Here is a 20,198-nt window from a genome sequence, read left to right as displayed (position 1 = left end):
TGCCCCTGCACACTAGTTCTCCTGAGCACAGTTACAGGAACTACACCCTCCTGGACAGGAAGAACACTGAACAGGCTGGTTCAGTCATGTCTATAAGGCAGTAGTGAAGTTGCAGAAAACCACCACATTCCAACTGGAACAGCTCCCTTTTCTTCTCAACAGTGATTTTTGGAACCTGAGGTGCATGTGAGGTTGTCTTGGTCAACATCTCTTCCTCCACCTTTTCCTCTTTGAGAGAGGTTATAGAAAATCAACACATATATTTAAAAATTAAAGGCCCATTTAGTTTTCACATTAAAAACAGAAACTAGGTAGATGTCCAGAGCAGGTAGTTCCACTTGAGCTCAGCCAGAGCTGGGGCACGGCCAGGACTTTACAGAGCAGTCAGTGTTGTGCACACTGTCTCAGGTAGCCAACCACTTACTTCTTGCTGCAAGGCTAATGTGTTCTAAGTCACCAGTCTAATCTATATGTTTCAACATAAGACATTCAGGCTGAATTCTTAAGATTTAAAACCTAACTCTTGAGAGAAAGCCATTGAAACAGAATGTCTCATTAAAATGTGCTAAGCACATCTTAGGAGAAAGAAATGATACAACCTGGAGTCTAAAGCCTGGATCTGAATGCTTTCATGCTTGGTGTCTTCAGGGGAGCATTTTAAATTCTCTTTACACCTAAAGGTGTTACATATTGAGAGTCTTGATTTTTTTCCCCAGTAATTTTTGCCAGAATGAATGATCCAGTTCTCAAGAATGATGTTCCCTGCATCAGTCTTCCTGTTTTTCCCATCCACCATGCCCAATTCCGTCCCCAATTCCGTCTTCTTACTGAAAAACCAATAATAGTTGTATTTCTAAATGATAACTCATTAGCACCTCACAATAACCTGTGAAGCTGCTAAAGCAGATATGAATAAACCTGCATTTTACAGATGGGAAAGTGAGAGTTGCAAAGGGGTGAGAAAAGACAAGCGACCAGTTAATGGTAGAACTAGAATTAATAGCCAATTATTTCTGGCTTTTAAAAACCCAAGCTCATATTTTAAATTAGGCCCTCCAAATGTATACCTCGAAGCTGTTCATTGCAAAACTCAGTTTTCCAAGAAACAAGCTCATTCAAACTTCTGGCTCTTTCCTGTAAGAATAGCTCAAAATAATTTTATGAAATGTTGATTAACAAATATATCCATGTTCTCTTCTGGAACAGTTACGTAAGCTCTGCTTGAGGAGGTTCTTTGCGTTTTGTTTCCCCATTGCTTGGGCAGGGCAAATTACTTTTATAAAATTAGCAACTACTTAACTGTATAGTCAGGGAAAAGGGGGCAGTATGCAGAAATGAATTCAGACTTCAAATACCAAGTTTTATCAACTCATTCTGTAATTATCATTTTTATTACAAAATTCAACTTTCCCAAGCATAATGATTTTAATGGTACACTTCTCTAAGTTCAGAAATAGGTTTTAACTATCATGTTCTAATGTTTTCCTCAAAGAAACATCTTTCTCTGCTGCCGTTTGAAGACCAGCAAGCTGTGTGATAGCTATTTATAACTTACTTCCAAGCATATTTTCCCATAATGTCTCAACCTAAAGTGATACAGCCACACAAAAAACAGTCTATAGTGGACAGCATATCACTTAGCAGTGCCACTGTGTTCTCAAGTGATTCTGTCCTTGTCATCTTGTTTCCAACTGTGGCCTTGCCCTGCACACAAGGGTTCATTGGCATGTATACGGCTCTTAACTGGTTTTCTTAGAAGAGACACTGTTGATTCGAAGGGCTGACATATTTAAATTCTGCCCTCTTTGGCAAGTGCTAACTTTCTTAGTAGCATTTCAGAAGTATTTTCTATTTTTAACACAATTGCTGAATCTGATCAGAAGACACAGCATCACCATATTATTCAGTGCTAAAACACAGCATGCTTGCTTTCTGATGTCACTGATTTGTGTTAAGCATTCTGAAATCTGAGTTACTGATGAATCATTTTTACAACTATACATCCCCTCAAGTTCTTTCTTCCATTTAAAGCATTAGGCCTATGGCAAGAAGACCTCTTTAAGGAGATAAAGTTGCTGAGACTTAGAAGTTTAATTTACAAAACTAACCCTGGCTCTTTGCCCCCTCAAGAATCTGATTCTTCTTCCTCCTCCTCCTCCTCTTCTGGCACATGGGTCCTTGTGCTCAACTCTAGTGCAGTTTGGTTGATTGATGCTTCATTGTCTACATGCACCAGCACCTGCTTCAGCCAAGGACATTATGGATTAGTAGAAAGGACATTGGCCATGAAATAGCAACTTCTTAAAATGTTTTAAAATAGATCTCAATTGCATAATCATCTCCAACATTGATCCGCAAGAGGTATGGCCACTTTACTATTTCTCCAAATTCTACCCTCACTCCTCTAACTCTATTGCCAAAATGAAAGGAGAAAGAAATGCTGTAGATCTGATAGAATGTTACCTGAGCTATAAATATACAGCTTATATATGATAGTTTCAAGTGGCTTAGCACAAATCTGGGGGAAGAAACACTCAAATATGGTATAGTTAAAAAGAACAGACTTATACTGATTTACCAAGGTGAGGAGGATATGGTGTGGACCAGAACTCATTTTTTAGCTCTATGTTTTGTAGTTGAAACTACACTTATTTTCAAATCCCAAGTTTACTTATTCACAAACAGCAAGAGTTCTGACATGTCTTAGCAGAGATCTCCATCCTCTGCCTGGATTCACTGCAGTAAGTAGAGAGAGGGATGACTAAAATGGTGGAGACTATATGATAGTATGTAATTCATAAAGTACTAGCTGGTAGAAAGGTGATCTGTTCCCTATATAAAGTAGCAATGTAGAATAGCCAGTTTGTTAAACTACAAAACTACAACTTCCCAGAGTCCTTTGGGCTTGATGTGATTTACAGTAAGTTTTGACTTCCAAACACCATGAGAGAAAAGTGGCCTTCATATTCTCCTAAACCCACACTTGATTAAACTTACATCATGTGACTGTTCAGGCGGCGGTAGAGAAGGCACCATCTCATCCCCTCTTGCAGAACTAATCATGGATTGGAGGGCCATTTCTTCAACCTAGAAAAGTAGCATTGAGGATGTTTTCCTTACTATTTTTTTTTTTTAAGATTTACTTATTTATGCATATAAGAGCTGGGGTGTGGGCCACGGGAAGGTGGGGCAGGGTGGGGGGTCATGAGAGGATTCACCAGAGATAGAGCTAGGAGCAAACCAAGCAGACTGACTGAAATGTACTGCTGAGGGGAGCAGTGGGAGACACAGGAGAGGTCTGCTGTGCCATGTGGGTCACCTCCCTGGCTAGGGATCACACTTATGCTGCAGTGGCTGGAAACAGCTTGACAGCGCTGTCTTTAACCCCTGTGCCACCAGGGAGGCCCCATTTTTCCTATTTCTTTGGACTGATGAGGTTAAAATTTACTGAGGAGCCCTCCCTGGTGGTGCAATGGGTTAAAGCACAGCACTGTGAAACTAGCAGCAGCTGCTTCAGTGTGAATTTGATTCCTGCCCTGGAGGTGACCCACATGGCGTGGCAGACCTCTCCTGTCTCTCCCACTGCTCCCCATCAGCAGTGTTCTTTGTGGATCTGCCTATTCTGCTCCCCACTCTGCAACTATGGCCTGTATCCCACTTCTGTATACATAAAAAATCTTTTTTAAAAAAAGTCATTTGAAAAAAGTTGGCTTTATGAGAGGAAGTGAAAATGGTAATATTTGTAGTTTTGGAGGGAAGCATAGGTCTCTTAGCTTTTAAGTAAATGAGAAAAGTCTCTAGTTCCTTCCTTTAGGAGGTGTTTCTGCTGAACTAAGGCTTCCCACTCTCACAATGGCCACTGGCCATTAAATAAAAATCAAGTGCCTGATGGCACAGTGAGTTGATTTCCTATTCCTGAGCTTGGCTACCCAGCAATGAGGAAGTAAAGGTAGTAAGTATGGGAAATGTGTTTGCTGCAGCATAAAGGAGTCTACACACACACTGGAAGCAACACACACACTGTATTAGTAGTGTGGTGGTATAGGTGAGAATCATTACATTACTGATGGAAAGTGCTTATTACTTTAATGCCCCAGTTGATTGTACATAAGAGTTTTCATAGCCCTCATCTCACTGGGAACGAGAGGGTGAATACCGTAAAGGCTGGTGGGTCTAAACGATGCTTTATCAACACTGCTTAGTAAAAGCTCCCGAAAATAGGTACTGAAAACTCGATTGAGACAAGTTTTCAATCTCGGGGCCTCAAATTTTCTCCCTACAACGGTAAGATATGCGAGTGTTCTAGCTTTGCAGTAACAGCGCTGTTTTAAACTCAACACAAGCTAGTAACAGGTTCATAAATGCGCACGAGAAAGAGGTGGGAGGGCAGGTTAAATCGCACTCGCTCCGCGTGTCGTCTGTGGCCATCTATTTACCGGGCTGAGCCTAAAGTGTGTGCTCAGACATACGCTTGCTGGGTCTCGGTCGGGATGAAGGATGAAGATTCCGAGTGGGATGGCCCTTAATCTCCAATCAACCCCACCCCCGGATACTTGGGCTACGCGAGCTTGCAATGGAAGGGCTAAAACGGCAGCCTGTGGGCGTCTGAGCCGGCGGAGGTCAGCGTAGACCCAGGCGGCCCGGGCTCGGGGAAGCGGGACAGCGGCAGGTTGCAGGGGCGCGTAGGGGCCGCTGGGTCACCTTGAGACGGTTTAGCTGGTCGTGAAGTGCCGCCTTCAATCTGAGCAACGTCTCCTCCTCCTTGCGCAGCTCCTGAAGCCGGCTCAACATTCCGCCCGCTCTCGACCGCTCCGCTCTCCGCGGCTGCGCGGCCGGCGCCCGGTGATGACGCCACCTCCTCCCCGGAAGCGGCAAGACCTGCGGTAGGGTGGGGCGGCGCCGCGAACGAGCTTCCGGCTGGGGTCGATGCTTGCCTCTGCGTAAGGGGCGTTAAACCTTTAAAGCCAGTAAAATCCACTCGGGAACGCAAAGTACGGGGTACGTGCGAGGGGAGTGGGGGTTGAGTTCGAGCGGTTAACATGGACCGAATGGGATATTGCAACGTTCAAGACCTGCAGATGCTGTTGGAGGCAGACTAAAATCAGCACCTGGCACCCAAGTCACTTAAAACCTTTTGTACTGGAGGCCTGCCTGGCAGACAAGGGTTCCTGGCCAAGTTAGTTTCCCAGGAGGTCAGGGCAAACTAAGGAGCATAAAGCAGTTAACTCTTTTTACACAAAGTTCTCTTGAACCTCCAAGTGGGCACCATGTGACTATCCTAGCTTTGCACTTCCAATTATGGTCCACTTAAATGCCTCAAGGTATGAAATGACAGGTCACACTTTAGTATACAATGGTCTGGGGCACATTTCTCGCATCAAGCTTGATTAACATATTCACCCTCTACCAAAACTGTAAAATGTAAAACACATTTCTGGCATTAGTACTAATTAAGAGTGGCATTGCTGCATTCTGTCAGGTTGTACAGTGCTTCTCAGAGGGAAACATTCATTTCTCACCAGTGTGCCTCAAAGCTAATTCTGCCCCCTTGTGGATATGGAAAATGTCAAATCTTATCTACCTATTTTCTCCAAGGTGTTTCTTTTTGCTGACTAAATTCAAACAACTAGTGTCTGTGAGACATCCTTACCCATCTATTCTGTAAAACATGTTATTTACAAAATGGCAGTGTATAGCTGGACTTCTGGAACATCCCTCTCAAACTATAGGCATTTGGTGTAACCAAGGCTCCATATTTTATCACACTATAAAATGAAATAAATGGAGGTTAAAGCCATACCACACAGGTGACGTCTTAAAAAAAAAAAAAAGCCTAACAAGATTGACAGAATATACCCAACAAGTCACATATTTCACTGCCTCTGATCAGGTCTTTATTTAAATTTTGCTGTCCAAAATGATTTGCCCTTTATAGAATAAACAGGTTTAAGATTATGCACCAGGCTTCTTTTCTTCTGTGGAAGGTTTCTTTTCAGTGGGCTTCTTTTCAGCTGCTGGTTTCTTGGTAGTGGCAGCCTTTTTTCCCACTGCAGGCTTTTTTGGCTTCTTTTCACCAAGAGCCTTCTTTCCTTTCTTCCCCACCACAGGCTTCTTGCCTGGAACCCCCTTCTCATCTGATTTGGCTGCTCGTGCTGCTGCTGCAGCAGCAGCTGCTGCCTTATTCATCCGGATTTTGTGCTGCAACAAATTGGGAAGAAATCATAAGAACCAAATCTTTCTAAAAACTCAACATTCGCCAGTAAAAATTATACTGCTGCTTACATTCTTGGCATGACGGAGGATGGTGTTCCGGCGCATGGTCTTTGCATATGGGTTCAGCTTCAACATGATTCTCAGGTTCTTCAATGGATTCTTCTTTAGGACTCTGCGGTGAATCTTCTTGCTATATAAAAACAGACTTGGTATAAAGTCTATCTTTACATACATTTTTAAAATAACCAATATGAGACTGGGACAAGAACTATACTACATTGTTAGTATCAAAAATTTACCGTGGTGCTCGGAGAGCTCTTTGGATCTCTGGACTTTTCAAAATTCTGCTGAGGTCTGTATTTAGCATCTTGTGCATAGGAAGGCTAAAGAAACAACATGAAAATGTTGACAATGGAAACTCAATTCTAGTTTTTCATAAAATTACTAAAGAACATTAACCCCAACAAAAGAAATGATTTAAAGTGCCCAGAATTCAAACAAATCCCACACTACATCATCACATCTCAGAATTTCTATCTTACCACTTCCGTTTTTTGCACAGTTTCAGTGGCAACAAAACAAAATCCATTACATAGAACACATGCACACCAATCCTGCATTTAAGTAAACATGCATGAATACAATCACTCACTTGTAGTTACTCTTGAGGGAAGCAGCTTTCCGCCAAGTGCCATACAGATCATCTAACTTGCGAAAAGCACTTTCAGTCCAAATGCAGAAACGTCCCACATGGCCACCAGGAGCAAGTTTCAGAATGTTCAATTTGCTTACATTAAGCAAAGTAATTCCTTTTAAAGAGAAATGATTATTAGGGAGCCTGTATTTCACATGTGAAGCACAAATCATCTGTATGTGCTGCAGGAGGCACCTGTGAACTTGTTAATTATGCAATTTCAACCAACAATGGGGCATTCACATTCAGCTAAGAATCAGAAGTTCCACAAAATCATGTGTTTCAGAAACACGGACCATAAGGTGGAATCTCATCATAATAAAAGCTGAGTGAGCTTTCAACAATATGGCTAATCAAATTACACAAATAAAATGAGAATTACCGGGAATGTTTCTGAAGGCCTTGATAATACCATTGTCCTCATTATAGATGATACAGGGTCCCCTGCGCTGGATACGACGCCGGTTTCTCATTTTGCCCTTGCCAGCTCTCATCCTCTGGGAGGCGTAGACCTGCAAAGTGAGGGTTTGTATGGATTAGCTAGTCATAGTTTTAAAAAGCCCTGCTTTCTTCTTATCTGTTGCTAGTTATACTGTCCATTTTCCCCAAGTTTAACAAATCTGTAAAGACAAAAAGACAACCAAAGGGCTAGTGTACTAATAAAACCTACTTTTTTGATATCATTCCAAGCCTTAAGTTTCTTAAGAAGCAGAACAGCCTCCTTGGTCTTCTTATAACCTTCAACTTTATCTTCAACCACCAAAGGGAGTTCAGGAACTTCCTCAATACGATGACCTGACAAAGCGAATACCAACTTGGTTAATCCCTGAGCCTTTTGAAAAATTGAGAAACATTTCATAAAATAAAGCATAGCAAAATGGTTAACAATCTGCCAAATCAGAACTTCCACAAATATCATGTGTTTCAGAAACACGGACCAATGAAGTGGACTCTCATCATTTTGACAGTTAAAGAATAGGCAATATAATCAAGTGCAAAGTTTGCTAGGTTTATGAAATCACTGGATTTGAATTAGCTCCCCAATTGGATGGCACTTTACTAAACACTGACTTGGTAGGCTTACTTGCTATTTATACCTAGTACATCTTAAAGGGAAATCATTAGGTGTCCCGAGATAAATCGAATTTACTACAAGCTAATATGAATGAATGAATGATCAGGTGAAGAGGAAGAACAAATTGTTATTAGGCAGACAACAAATTACAAACCTTTAGACATAACCAGTGCTGGTAGGGCCGAGGCAGCCAGGGCAGAGCAGATGGCATATCGCTTCTGTGTTGTGTTTACTCTTCGGTGCCAACGGCGCCAGGTTTTGGTTGGTGCAAACATGCGGCCCCCACGACACATCTATTTTCCCAGTTAAGAATCACGTATCTCAAATTTTAATAATTAAAAATGGTTTTGACTTGCTCAGTAAAAATTTTCGTCATTCTTCTGTACCAGCTTACTGACAGCAGGCAACTGTCACTGAGAACAGAGTAAGACGCAAATTACGACATCATTGCAAGGAAAACTTTCTAAGGTAAAAATCTACGCCACAAAACTCTCTATGGCAATGTTTAACCAGAACACTATTACAATCCTGGAAACAAAACATATAAATTAGGCAAATACCAAATATTTTGATTTGCCAGGTCCAGTCTGCTAAATTTCGTAAGCTAACTAGTCTAAGCAGTGACACAAAGGATACGTTTCCAAAAGCACCCTGGCCAGAACGGTGAGTCCCACCACCTCGAACTCTGGGAATTCGGGCCACAGCTCTGCCAGTACCCCAAGACTCAGCACTAGTCTGATGACCTGAAATTAGGAAAAAAAGTAGTTTAGTCATCTAATCACAGAAATAACTCTATGACCACTACACAGGGTAGGAACAGCCATCAGAACATCCAGAACAATCATATGGTTCAGAAACACGGACCAAAGGAGTGGAATTTCATCACTGCTGTTAAGCAGTCTTAAACATCAACTCGTGAAAAGACTTAAATCTGTACCTGCTAGTTCACTGACAGCATAGGGTTGCCTGTTATTTTTGCGCAAGTTGGTATGAACAAAGTTGACAATATCTGGTCGAATGGGAGCCTTGAATACAGCAGGCAAGGTGACATTTTTGCCAGATGACTCCCCCTTTTCGGAGTACACAGATATCAATGGACGAGCACACGCCTGGGGAAATAAAGAAAAATTACTCATGTTAACAAACACCAACAATGCCAACATACATGGTAGAGGAGACTAGTTTGGTGAGGCAAAGCTGAAACAAAAAATAAGTTAGAAGACATCACCATATGTTTTAAGCTGTATACTAAGACATGAAAGACACTTAGATAAACCTTGTTTGTCCACATAATTTTCAAAGAAAAAAATTTACCATTAAGCTTTCAGGTCTTATAGAGCAAAACTCACAATCAAGCCCCTACTATAAGGTTGAAGTTGCTATTTCATGCCATGCCACCATCTAAACTTTCACTCCAAATATCAACAAGTACCATTTACCAGAGCTGCAATTTTCCATCCTTGCCCTCTTTAGCCCTTCTAAAACTCAGTAACAACCAGTAGTCATGTTACTTTTGGCTCAACCTTCTCCAAAGACCTGCCACCTGAAATATAACCAACCGAAGTCCTAAAGGGTCCTATGCTTTCACCTCCCCACACTCACACCATACCAAGTCTTCATTTAAGATCCCCTTTTAGCACATTCACCTCCCCAGACCGCCTTCTCTCATCACAGCTGCAGGACCTACTGCGGCCTTCCATTCCCGTCCGCAGCACTCACTGCAGTAGCACTACTGCAATTCAATTCCAAAGCAAGCATCACCAGAGTACATTTTATTTTTTGTCTCTCTCTTTCACGAGATTCCCTAAGGAACGGAAGACTAAATAAAACAATGTAACTTTTACGGAAATGCCGTACCTGTAACGTTACCTATACTATGAACCGGCTCGTTCAAAGATTTAGGGGACACCAATACCAACTTTTAGAAAAGCGATCTTAAGCCGAAAATGAACAAGCATTCGGAAAAAAAAAGAATCAAGTTTTTGATTTAACAGAAATTCTCAATATGGAAACATTCCTTACTAGCACATGGAAACACAAGGCCCGAAACTGACTTTCACTCCGGGAAAAGGTTTGGTATTAGGCCCCAAAAGTTCCCAATTCTTGATAGAACCCACGCGATGGAAGACTCGTGGTAAATTCAATCCCAAGCCCGTCTAGGAGACCAAGAACGATCTGGCGTCTCCTGCGTAGCTTCCACACGCACCCGGCAAGGGGCCGCCCACGTTGCCTCTAAAATGGCTGCCATATACTTGTGCTACCCAGCGCCCCGCCACATACGGACGCCTTCGATGCTCATCCCCTTTTTCTCGCTGTCCTGAAGAATCCCCAGTCCCCGGAACCCGAACCCACTCCCGCCCGGCCCCGATTCGGCGAACCGTCCAGCGGAGAGAACTTCCACTCACCATGACGGGGAGAGGAGAGGGGCACGCTCCTCTCCGCCCGGCAGCTCTCACAGGAAAAGGAAGTGCTTAGCACTGCCGTTCTATATGTAACCTTCAACTCAGCCTCATGCTGCTCCGCCTCAGGACCAACCAAGAGACGAAAAAGAACGCTCTTTAACACTCAAAAAAATTAAAATAACACATTGTTCCTACACAGGTGCTAAATTTTTGACCTTATTGACTCCAAAGCCTACAACAGTGCTTAGAGACGAGGGACTCATTTTGGCGGAGTAATCCACAGAGAGGCGTGCCAACTATCGCGAGATGTGGAGTTCACAGCAATCGTGGCAGCTTATTTAAACTTATTCTTAGGGGAATGGGAAAGCATTGCGACAGGAAAAACTGTCATGTACCCTAAAAACAGAAGTTTGACTTTGTGGACAAACGGGACCTGGGCGGCGGGGGTATGTGTGAGGGGGTGGGGGTGGGGTTGGTAAAAGTAGTCCGGCAAAGGTCATGACCCCGGACGTCAGCGTCCGGCGCGCAGTTCAGTTTGGCGGTTTAGGCTCTGCAGTCAGACCTGGGCGGGATGTGGTCGCAGTTGAATGAAGCGGCTGAGGAGTTTTACGCTCGACTCCTGCAGTGAGTTATAACCCTTGTTGTTGGCTAGGGAATGCGGGCAGCTCGTCTCCCTTGGAAAATCTTGGTCCTCGCCAGTTTGGGGGATAAGTCTGTTCACAGCAGTGCGTCACCTGTCCATTGAAGTCACCTTTCCTGGGGATCTGGCTTTGGAGAGTGGGCTGTAGTGTGAGGATGCCTGTGCGGGGCCTTGCGTGCTGTCTTTTTTAAGAGGCGTTATCAGTCGAAAAAGGTGACAGGTGAAAAGTGACAAAGTTTTGCAACAGGCTCTTTGTTCGTTCTGATAGCGGGCACAAGTGGCCATTGGCCAGAGGGACCTCCCAGGTATGAAAAACTGGATGCTGTCGTTCCTTCACCTATTTAAAGCCTTGCCAGTATGAAATGTATTGTTAAGAGTCTATTCAAGGTAAAGTGAGCTGCAGTTGCTGCGATGATGTTGATAGTGTGCAGATTTTTAAAAGCACCTCTGTGTCATTGTGGCCTAAGACTTCATTTTATACTCATAGTGAAGTGTTAGTTCTGAAAGGGGGGTTCTTAATCTTTGCACCCAACATAAAAATATAATTCAGTGCTTCTCAAATTTGACCGTGCATCGGAATTACCTGGAGGGTTGTCAAAACGCAGATTGCTGGGCCCCATCTCCAGGGTTTCTGATTTAGTTGGTCTGGGTGGGGCCAAAGAATTTGCCTTTCTAACTGTTCCAGGTGAAACACATGCTGCTGGCTTGACGCCACACTTTGAGAATCAGTGATGTGCTCTAACCCACGATTTTGTAAATACCATGATTTTTCATTATTGCTTTTATCGGATTAAGAAAGTGATAGTGCTTGTGAACACCGTAGGAAGCAGTAGCTTTTTTTCAGCTGACAAGGGCCGGGGTAGTTTACAGTATGGGTGCTTATTGACCGGGTCTCCCGTTTTTGACTGCTGTGTAAGTTCTTTCATTCTGTCACTGTTTATGTTTATTAAACCAGTCCCCTGTTGGTACATCTTTATTTAAACCCTTCTATTTCCCACTTATGTTATTTATCTTTTTCTTCACTTGTAAGCACCAAAGTTGTCTGTCTTGTTTTGATTCCCACACAGTGCTTGCTATTCAGTTACTGGCAGTTTCCACTTGAGACCTCAAACTCATTATCTCCCAAACTAAATTCTTCCCCTGCAACCTAACATTCTATTCTGAGTTCCCTGTCTGAAGTGAGTTCCAAATCCAGAGCTCTCACTTCCTTCTCTGTTCTACCCTCCCGCACCCCCTTTCCTTTTAGTCAGTCAGTAAGCTGTTTTTCAGTCTACCCAACTGCTTTTCTTAAGGCTGTTATCACTTCTCAGAAGTTCTGCTAGTTATTCACAGCTCTGTTCCTGGCTTTCAGGTTTATACCTTCCACATTACTGTCAGATCTTCCCATTAAAATCTGCTAGTGAGTTCCTTTTGGCTTTCAGGATCACCTTCAGATCCTCTAACAAAATCTCTTCTGTTATGTCACCATAACACCCTGCATACCTTTGTTGGAACACTCGTGCATAAACCTGTGTTGTAATGGTTGGTGTGCTTGTCATACTCTTCAAGACTGTGATCCAGGGTCTATGCTCTTGTTTTATTTTCTGGACAGTGAGTGCCTGCCTGTAACACACATGTTTGGGAAATGATTGTTAAATGATTGACATCCCTCAGATACACATAATAAACGAATGTTTTGAAGACTAAGTCTCGGTCTACCCAAAATGACAAAAGTGAATTAATCACAGCCCTAGCTCTCCCATTTCTCTTTCAATAAGTGATATCCTGAAATAATTTTAATGGATTCCTTAAAGATTCTGATGGGTTTTTTTTTTTCAGAGTGTAGATCAGACTGAAAGACGTTTTATTAATAGTATGTTAATGGTTTATAGTTTACTTACTTTCAGATCACTATTTTAAAATTACTAAGTAATAGCCTCAAATTTAGTAATTATATTTGTATTTCTAACATCAGATTTACTAATTTTTCATAACAGCTCATAAAAATACCAGGAGAGTAGTGTTTCTGTTTTGGCCATAAAAATCTAAAACCTAGGAATGTTCTTCACTGATTCAGTAGCAGATCAGAAGAAGCCAGTTATTTTTACTTCCCAACAGTCACGGGGTAAATTATGTTTTAATATTATCTAGTGATGTGTTTGAAAAGATATGAGTAGATGTCCTGCTGTTTCTTAGGAGCAGTTAATCCAATTGTGGGTAGCAGTCTGTTAATCTCTACCATACCTCTTTTGTCTTATTTCTTCTTAACCTAATATGCTTTTTCTATTTTGCTTTGTTTTTTCCTTTATCCCAAATAAGTCTTAAGGTTGCCGTGTATGCTCTGTGTTTGCTTTTCTCACTGGTGTTATGCAGAGATAAAATGGTGACTTATTTGTGCATTTAAATGACAGAATGCTCTAACTCCATTTTTCACTTGTTCTGCATTTCAGGGAATTTGATGAAGAAAAGAAAGGAATCTATAAAGACCCTTTTATCTATGAGGTATTTATAGTTTGTGTGGTTTTTAAATATAACTCAAGAAGCCTAAAGTTATGAATTTTTTAAAACTAGGTTTATTGAAGTTAATTTACATAGAATAAAAAGTAACTTTTCTAGAATACAGTTCAGTAAGTTTTATTCAGTAAGTAAAAATTAATTTAGTTGCATAAATCATCCCTATACTCAAGATATGGAACATTTTATCACCTCAAAAAAATCTCATGTTCCTTTATAGTCAACACTTTCCCCTACTCTCAGTTCCTGGCAACCACCAATTTGTTTTTTATTTTCTGTCTTGCCCTTTCTAGAATGTCATATAAAATCTACATTATGTAACTTTTTGGGTCTGGTTTCAGTCAAAAGTGTAATGCATTTGAGTTTCACCCATGTTGTGTGATCAGTAATTCATTTTTTTTTTTTATTTCTGAAAGTATTCCAGTTTTTGGATGTCCTACATTTTGGATATCCATTCACCAGTTGATGGACACTTGGATTTTTACCACACCTTGAATAATATTGCTATAAACATTCATGGATTTATTGAGCATCTAATAGATGCCAAGTGTTCTGTATGTAAACTCCCCATAGTTGGGAAGATAAACCCTCTATGATAAACATAAGATAATCATAAAATAACTAGCAAAATAAAACATGGAGCTTCCCTATGACCCAGCAATCCCACTCCTAGGTGTCTACCCAAAAGACACAAAAACACTGATTGAAAAAGATACTTGTACCCCCATGTTTATTGCTGCTTTATTTGCAATTGGAAAAACATGGAAGCAGCCCAAATGCCCAAAGGTAGATGACTGGATTAGAAAGATGTGGTACATATATACAATGGAATATTACTCAGCAACCAAAAAAGAGAAACACATGTCTTTTGCAGCAACTTGGATGGAGTTGGAAAAGATCATGCTTAGTGAGATAAGCCAGAAAGAGAAAGAAAAATACCGGATGGTTTCACTCATAGCAGGAGTATAATGGACTAGGCGAGAAAATAACAAAAATAATGAACAACCATATACCAGAGACATTCTGTGGGGGTGGAGTGGGGAATGGGATCAAAAACGGGGAGGGGAAATGCACGGGACTATGGTGGTGACACAGGGGTGATTTGGTGATGGGAAACCCGTGGGGATTACAATGGAGATGGAAAAAAAAATGTGCAAAATGATGTAAAAATAAACTTTTTAATAAAAAAAAACTTCCACTTTAAAAAAAAAATAAATAACTAGCAAAATAAAATTGTATACTAAAAGATAAGCTGGGAGAACAGTTATAAGTGATGAAGATTAGTACTTGTATATATGAAATACAGAAAGTTATTAAAAATCAGTACGAAAAAGACAAACAATAGAAAAGGCAAAGGATTAAAAAAAAATACAAATAAAAGTTGTTTCTCAGCCCTCCCTGGTGGCGCAGTGGGTTAAAGTGCAGCACTAAGAAGCCACATCACCATCAGTTCAAACCCCCACCCCCAGGTGACCCACGTGCGTGCAGCAGACCTCTCCTGACCCCGCGTGCTGCTCCCCTCAGCAGTGTACTTCAATGATCTGCCTGTTCTGCTCCCCACTCTGTCTCTGGTGAAGCCTTTCACCAACCCTGCACCTCTGGCTTATACCCATGAATTAAAAAAAAAGTTGTTTCTCACTATTTGAATTTTTTCTAACCAAACTCAGAATCTAGGTAGATCATAATAAATTTGGATAATGATTTGCCTATCTGAATTCTTGTCTCTTAATAACCCATATTCATGTCCTGGGGCTGTTTAACAGTATCACGCACTGGTATGCTTAAACTTTGAGAAGTTAGTTCTTTCCTACTTTGGACACTGAAGTCAGGATGAGCTAGGCTTCCACTGAACGCTCTAGGAAAGAATTCTTCTTTGTCGTCTCCCAGTTTCTCATTGTTCACAGCAGTCCTTGCTGTTTATTAGCTTGTGGAGGAGATATGTAACTCTAATCTAATGACTCTCCTTGTGTGTCTATGTCTGTTCTTTAAGTTTCTAATATGTATCATTTGTCATTACAGAAAATAATTTGAAACTACTCACACCTCTAAATAATGATGGAATTAGTTTCATGATACTAGAGCCATTGTACTAGATAGCCAAAGAATACTTAATAGCATGGAAAGAAGTTCATGATATAAAACTATCAGAAATTTTTTTATGAAGCAAAATTCTATATAATTTCCTAAATAATAAATACATTTCAATTTAAGTAGATTTAATGCCTAGGAAAAGATCTGGCATGTAAGATATATGCCAGCCAGATTTACAACAATGATTATCCTAGGTAACAAAATTAAAGGTGAGAATTAAAAAAACTCTTCTTTCAGACTTTCTGCAATAAATATGCAGTTCCTAAGGGTTGATATTAAAGTTCTAACTTCATGGTACAATTAGAAGAAATGATAATTAGTAAAGTGCTAATTTATGGTATATAAAAAGATACAGCATGACTATAGACAGAAAATGTCAGTGTGATCCTAATAGAAGATTTTACAAGGCAGTGTACACTTTAGGTTAGTCTTGAAATTGAAGCATGTGTAGATACAAGATATAGGAGGTATATTTTTGAACGTGCAAATCAACATGAGCAAAGAATACACAAAATCTCTTAAAACGTAGCTTGTTTGAATGCCTTTCTCTAGTTATTTGCATAGAGCTGTTTTTTAAGTGTTTGTACAGAGATCTATGTCTGCATGTATAACATTGTTTGACATTACCTTTATTGAATAGGCTGATGTCCAAGTACAGTTGCTCAGCAAAGGCCAGCCAAATCCTTTGAAAAATATTCTCGATGAAAATGACATAGTATTTATTGTGGAAAAAGTGGTAAGTAGTGCTTGGGTTTTGTGGTTATTTAGTCCCTAATAGCCAAACTTGGCTTTTGGGGAATAATCTCAAATGTACATATTTTAATTATGGTAACTATTTTGAACAATTTTGGTGACTTTTGGGTTTATTGAGTGCTGATCATAAATTATTCAGTTACTTTAGGGCCAGGACCCATTCCTTAGGTTACATTGTTTTCTGAAATAGGTAGGGATATAAGTGGGCACTTTTTTTTTTAAGATTTATTTATTTATTCATACAGAACTGGGTACAGGCCAGAGATGTGGAGGGTGAGAAGATTCACTGGAAACAGTGGGGAGCAGAACAGGTAGATCGACAAAGTACATTGCTGAAGGGAGCAGCGGGTGGGTCAGGAAAGATCTGCTGCGCCATATGGGTCAGCTTCCTGGTGGCTTCGGAGCTTCATTATGTGGTGCTTTAACCCGTTGCACCACTGGAAAGAGCCCTCACTCTTACTATGATAGCTGAATAGGCAGCTCTTTATTTTATATATACAAATGCAAAGACTCCATACTGAGAAGGGGAGCTATTTTATTTGTCTTTCAATGTTAATAAAAACATTACTACTGCTTATCTATTGTATGCAGATATTTGGAAAATAGTTATAGGTGAATTATGTGGTTGAATGTAGATTTTTGTATGTGAAATAGGGGAAATACATGTAGAACAAAAGGTAGAAAAATTAAGATGGGCAGGTGAAGATGAGATATCTTTGGGGAAAAAAATAAGTGGTACAGTCACTAGCTGCTGCAGCATGAGTTATCCCAGCCAGCGGGGCTGACTCACATGGCACAGCATGCCACTTCTGTTCTGCCCCTCAGCACTGTATTTTAGTAGACCCATGTGTTTTGCTTCCCACTTTATATCTGGTGAATCCTATCACCCACTCCACCTCTGGCCTATACCGCAGATCATGTATGCATAAGTAAATAAAAATATTTTTATAAAAAGGTAAGCAGAGCGGATTTATAGAAATGTGTATTAGAATACTAGTGAGAATGCAGCTTGGAATTGCAGAGTTATCTGGAATGCAATGAGGCCCTGGCCCTGGTATTTTTGAATGGAAAACATAATTAAGATACAAAGATTAATAGAACACAAAGCTGGAAGCTTTGATAATTGAATACTGAAGAATAAACAGAGGGGCAAAAAATTGACATTTCTTGATTATCTCTAATTTTAGAAACGGTTCCAAAAGTCAGATCTAGAAAGGGAGTGAAATTTGGAATCTGGTGAAAGATTGAGGAAATATTTGTGTCTGAGGCCCATTAAATGATTAGAGTATTTACTGCCAGAAAACTTAGTGGAGGGCTCTCTCTGGTGGCGCAACAGTTTAGGACGCAGCACTGCAAGCTAGCCGCAGCAGCTTCAGTGCGAGTTCAATCCCCAGCCCTGGAGGTGACCCACATGGCATGGCAGCCCTCTCCTGACTCTCTGCTGCTCCCCTCAGCAGTGTTCTTCCTCGATCTTCCTGTTCTGCTCCACATTCTGTCTCTGGTGAAGCCTCTCACCACCCCTGCACCTGGCTTATACCCCAGTTCTGTATGCATAAATAAATAAATCTTTAAAACTTGGTGGAGAAGAAATTGAGTTCTGAGTTTAGATTACTTCAATTCAGATGTTGGCTTTGCCACTTAATCAAAACTCTGACTCTAGTCAGGTTATTTAGCCATGAGTTAGAAATAATGACATAGAAAGAACTTGTCTAGGGCTCTCTTGGTGGCGCAGTGGGCTAAAGTGAAGCACTGCAAGCAGGCTGCAGCCACTTCAGTGTGAGTTCGATCCCCAGCCCCAGAGGTGATCCACATGCATGGCACAGCAGACTTCTCTTATCTCACCTGCTGCTCCCTTCAGCAGTGTACTTTGACATTCTGCCTTTTCTGCTCCCCACTCGGTCTCTAGTGAATCTTCTCACTGCCCCTGCACCTCTGGCCTGTACCCGAGTTCTAGATCCATAAATAAATAAATCTTTTTCTTAAAAGGAACTTGTTTAAATAACACATTTATTTAGTATAAATAATAGTAACACTGTCTACCTCCGTTATAATATTTTAACAGGGTAAATAATAGTATCTAAGGGATTTTACATAGAAAAAACTTAGAATAGTTGCTGTAACACTATAATGCTTTAAGAAGTATTAACTGCTAAGCCAAGCTGTGGCCACCTCTGTGTGAATTCGATCCCCGCCTGGGAGGTAATCCACATGACACAGCAGACTTCTCCTGTCTCGCCTGCTGCTCCCCTCAGCAGTGTTCTTTGTCGATCTGCCTGTTCTGTTCCCTACTCTGTTTCTGGTGAATCCTCTTGCTGTCCCTGCACTGCTGGTCTGTACCCCGTTTCTGTATGTATAAATAAAATCTTTTAAAAAAAGAAAAGTATTAACTCTTAAAATTACTGTTACTGGCCAGACAGTTATTTAACTACTTTGTAACATAACACATGGACATGGAACCTTGTAACAAAAACTGATAGCTCTAAGAGTGATAGAGATTTAAGACATAAGAGGCTGTAGAGCTATGTTCATAGCCTGTAAGGAAACTTTGAGTTCAGGGAGTAGAAAAATCTGACAACACCTGAGAGTATCCCCTGGTTTTCCCTTGGTATTTTAGCTTTAGCTCACCATTTTGTGCATATTGGGGGTATTTCTTTTTCTTAAGATGCTTCCTTTATCAATAGTAATATACACTAGTATCTTTTTGAAGGACAGTAGAATGCTTCCTGTGGCACAATTTGTTGGCATCAGACTGGTTTATAGTTCAGATTCTTGCCATACTTCAGTCATTTGGGCTTAAGGATTGAGAAATCAGGACATTAAGGTCTCACATAGTGAACAGTTGACTATCTTAAGTGCTCCTTTATCTGGTTAAATAATTTAAAAACATTTTGAAAGCCATTAGAAAAAGAAGAAGCAAGTCATATTGAAGAACTACAATCTGAAGAAACTGCTGTTTCTGATTTCTCTACTGGTGAGCATGCTGGACCACTTCCTTTACCAGTTGGGAGAGCAAGGTATGTTTTTTTTGGCATATGGGTAAGAGGAGGGGTAGTGATGGCAGGTGGGGTTTAAATCGAAGTATTCTTATAAACATTGGGAAAGATATGTAAATAGCCAAATACTTTCCTCCTCCCAGATGTGTGTACCCAACTCTCTAAAAATAGCTTTACCTGAATGTCCCATAGGTATCCAAACATGACCTGGAGGCTGTGGTGATAATCTTCCTTCTCTTTACTTTCCTGTATCACTTCTTGGTACTGCATCTTGTTTTCCTTATGTCTAACCTGGCTCCCCTCCAGTCTTTCTTCCTCACTGCTGCCAGAGTGATCTTTATAAAATGAAAGCCTGATTATGATGCCTTCCTGTTTAAAAACATTCATTAGTTCTCATTCCCTCCTGATAAACTACAGATTCCTTATGAGTAATACATAGGAGAATTTTTGTCTACTCTAGTGGTACCATGTGCAATGGTACGTTTTGGTAGTTATAGGGACTAAGGGGAGCTGTTGGCTTGGTCCATAGATGTAACAGTTCTGCACTATTTAGGGTTCTCTTGCACTATGAGGAATTACCCCACCTCAGTACCTGTATTGCCCCCAGTTAAGATCCTGGCTGTCGCTGTCTTTGCCTTCACTTCCTGCCTGTCACTCTGCTGCTTGCTAATGCATTTCCCTCTGTCTTGTTTTCCCCACTGCCCCCTCTGCCACCTCCAAAACCAATAAATTCTTGCTATCGAGTAGTTCTAGATGATATGATTATATAAATAACATTAGAGAATCTAAATAACATTAGAGAATCATGACTATAATAACTTCACAAAGTGACTATTCTTCATGA

General features: G+C 40.8%; 3 protein-coding genes across 4 annotated transcripts in view; 1 reads left to right on the top strand and 2 right to left on the bottom strand.

The window, feature by feature from the left end:
• Positions 1–1,355: 1,355 nt before the first annotated feature.
• SNAPC5 (small nuclear RNA activating complex, polypeptide 5, 19kDa) lies at positions 1,356–4,827 on the bottom strand. Of its 2 annotated transcripts, none has more exons than XM_012728510.1 (3): positions 4,702–4,827; positions 2,998–3,087; positions 1,356–2,242 (listed from the first exon to the last, which is right to left on the bottom strand). In XM_012728510.1, exons 1-3 carry the CDS (start codon positions 4,789–4,791, stop codon positions 2,126–2,128), a joined length of 297 nt encoding a protein of 98 aa, XP_012583964.1. In that variant the 5' UTR covers positions 4,792–4,827; the 3' UTR covers positions 1,356–2,125. The 2 variants fall into 2 exon arrangements, with proteins under 2 accessions (XP_012583964.1, XP_004687708.1); XM_004687651.2 differs by having other exon boundaries at positions 1,356–2,239.
• A 1,040-nt stretch (positions 4,828–5,867) lies between these two features.
• On the bottom strand, positions 5,868–10,480 carry RPL4 (ribosomal protein L4). The gene is made up of 10 exons (XM_004687650.2): positions 10,388–10,480; positions 8,920–9,091; positions 8,619–8,725; positions 8,137–8,275; positions 7,578–7,702; positions 7,290–7,419; positions 6,866–7,022; positions 6,513–6,596; positions 6,283–6,403; positions 5,868–6,198 (listed from the first exon to the last, which is right to left on the bottom strand). The coding sequence occupies exons 1-10, from the start codon at positions 10,388–10,390 to the stop codon at positions 5,953–5,955; spliced, it is 1,284 nt and encodes a 427-aa protein (XP_004687707.1). The 5' UTR covers positions 10,391–10,480; the 3' UTR covers positions 5,868–5,952.
• Positions 10,481–10,922: 442 nt separating this feature from the next.
• Positions 10,923–20,198, top strand: part of ZWILCH (zwilch kinetochore protein) — a 32,212-nt gene continuing 22,936 nt past the window's right edge. Inside the window, exons 1-4 of the mRNA XM_012728575.1 lie at positions 10,923–11,008; positions 13,454–13,505; positions 16,249–16,344; positions 19,257–19,375. Of these exons, the coding sequence (XP_012584029.1) occupies positions 10,956–11,008; positions 13,454–13,505; positions 16,249–16,344; positions 19,257–19,375 (320 nt within the window). The 5' untranslated portion in view covers positions 10,923–10,955. The remainder of the gene's footprint in view (positions 11,009–13,453; positions 13,506–16,248; positions 16,345–19,256; positions 19,376–20,198) is intronic.

This window comes from Condylura cristata, unplaced genomic scaffold, assembly GCF_000260355.1.
Source record: "Condylura cristata isolate star-nosed mole 26May11 unplaced genomic scaffold, ConCri1.0 scaffold00023, whole genome shotgun sequence".
NCBI classification, from domain to species: domain Eukaryota; kingdom Metazoa; phylum Chordata; class Mammalia; order Eulipotyphla; family Talpidae; genus Condylura; species Condylura cristata.
The sequence above is the reverse complement of the archived record's forward strand: the minus strand, read 5'-3'. Positions and strand labels throughout refer to the sequence as shown.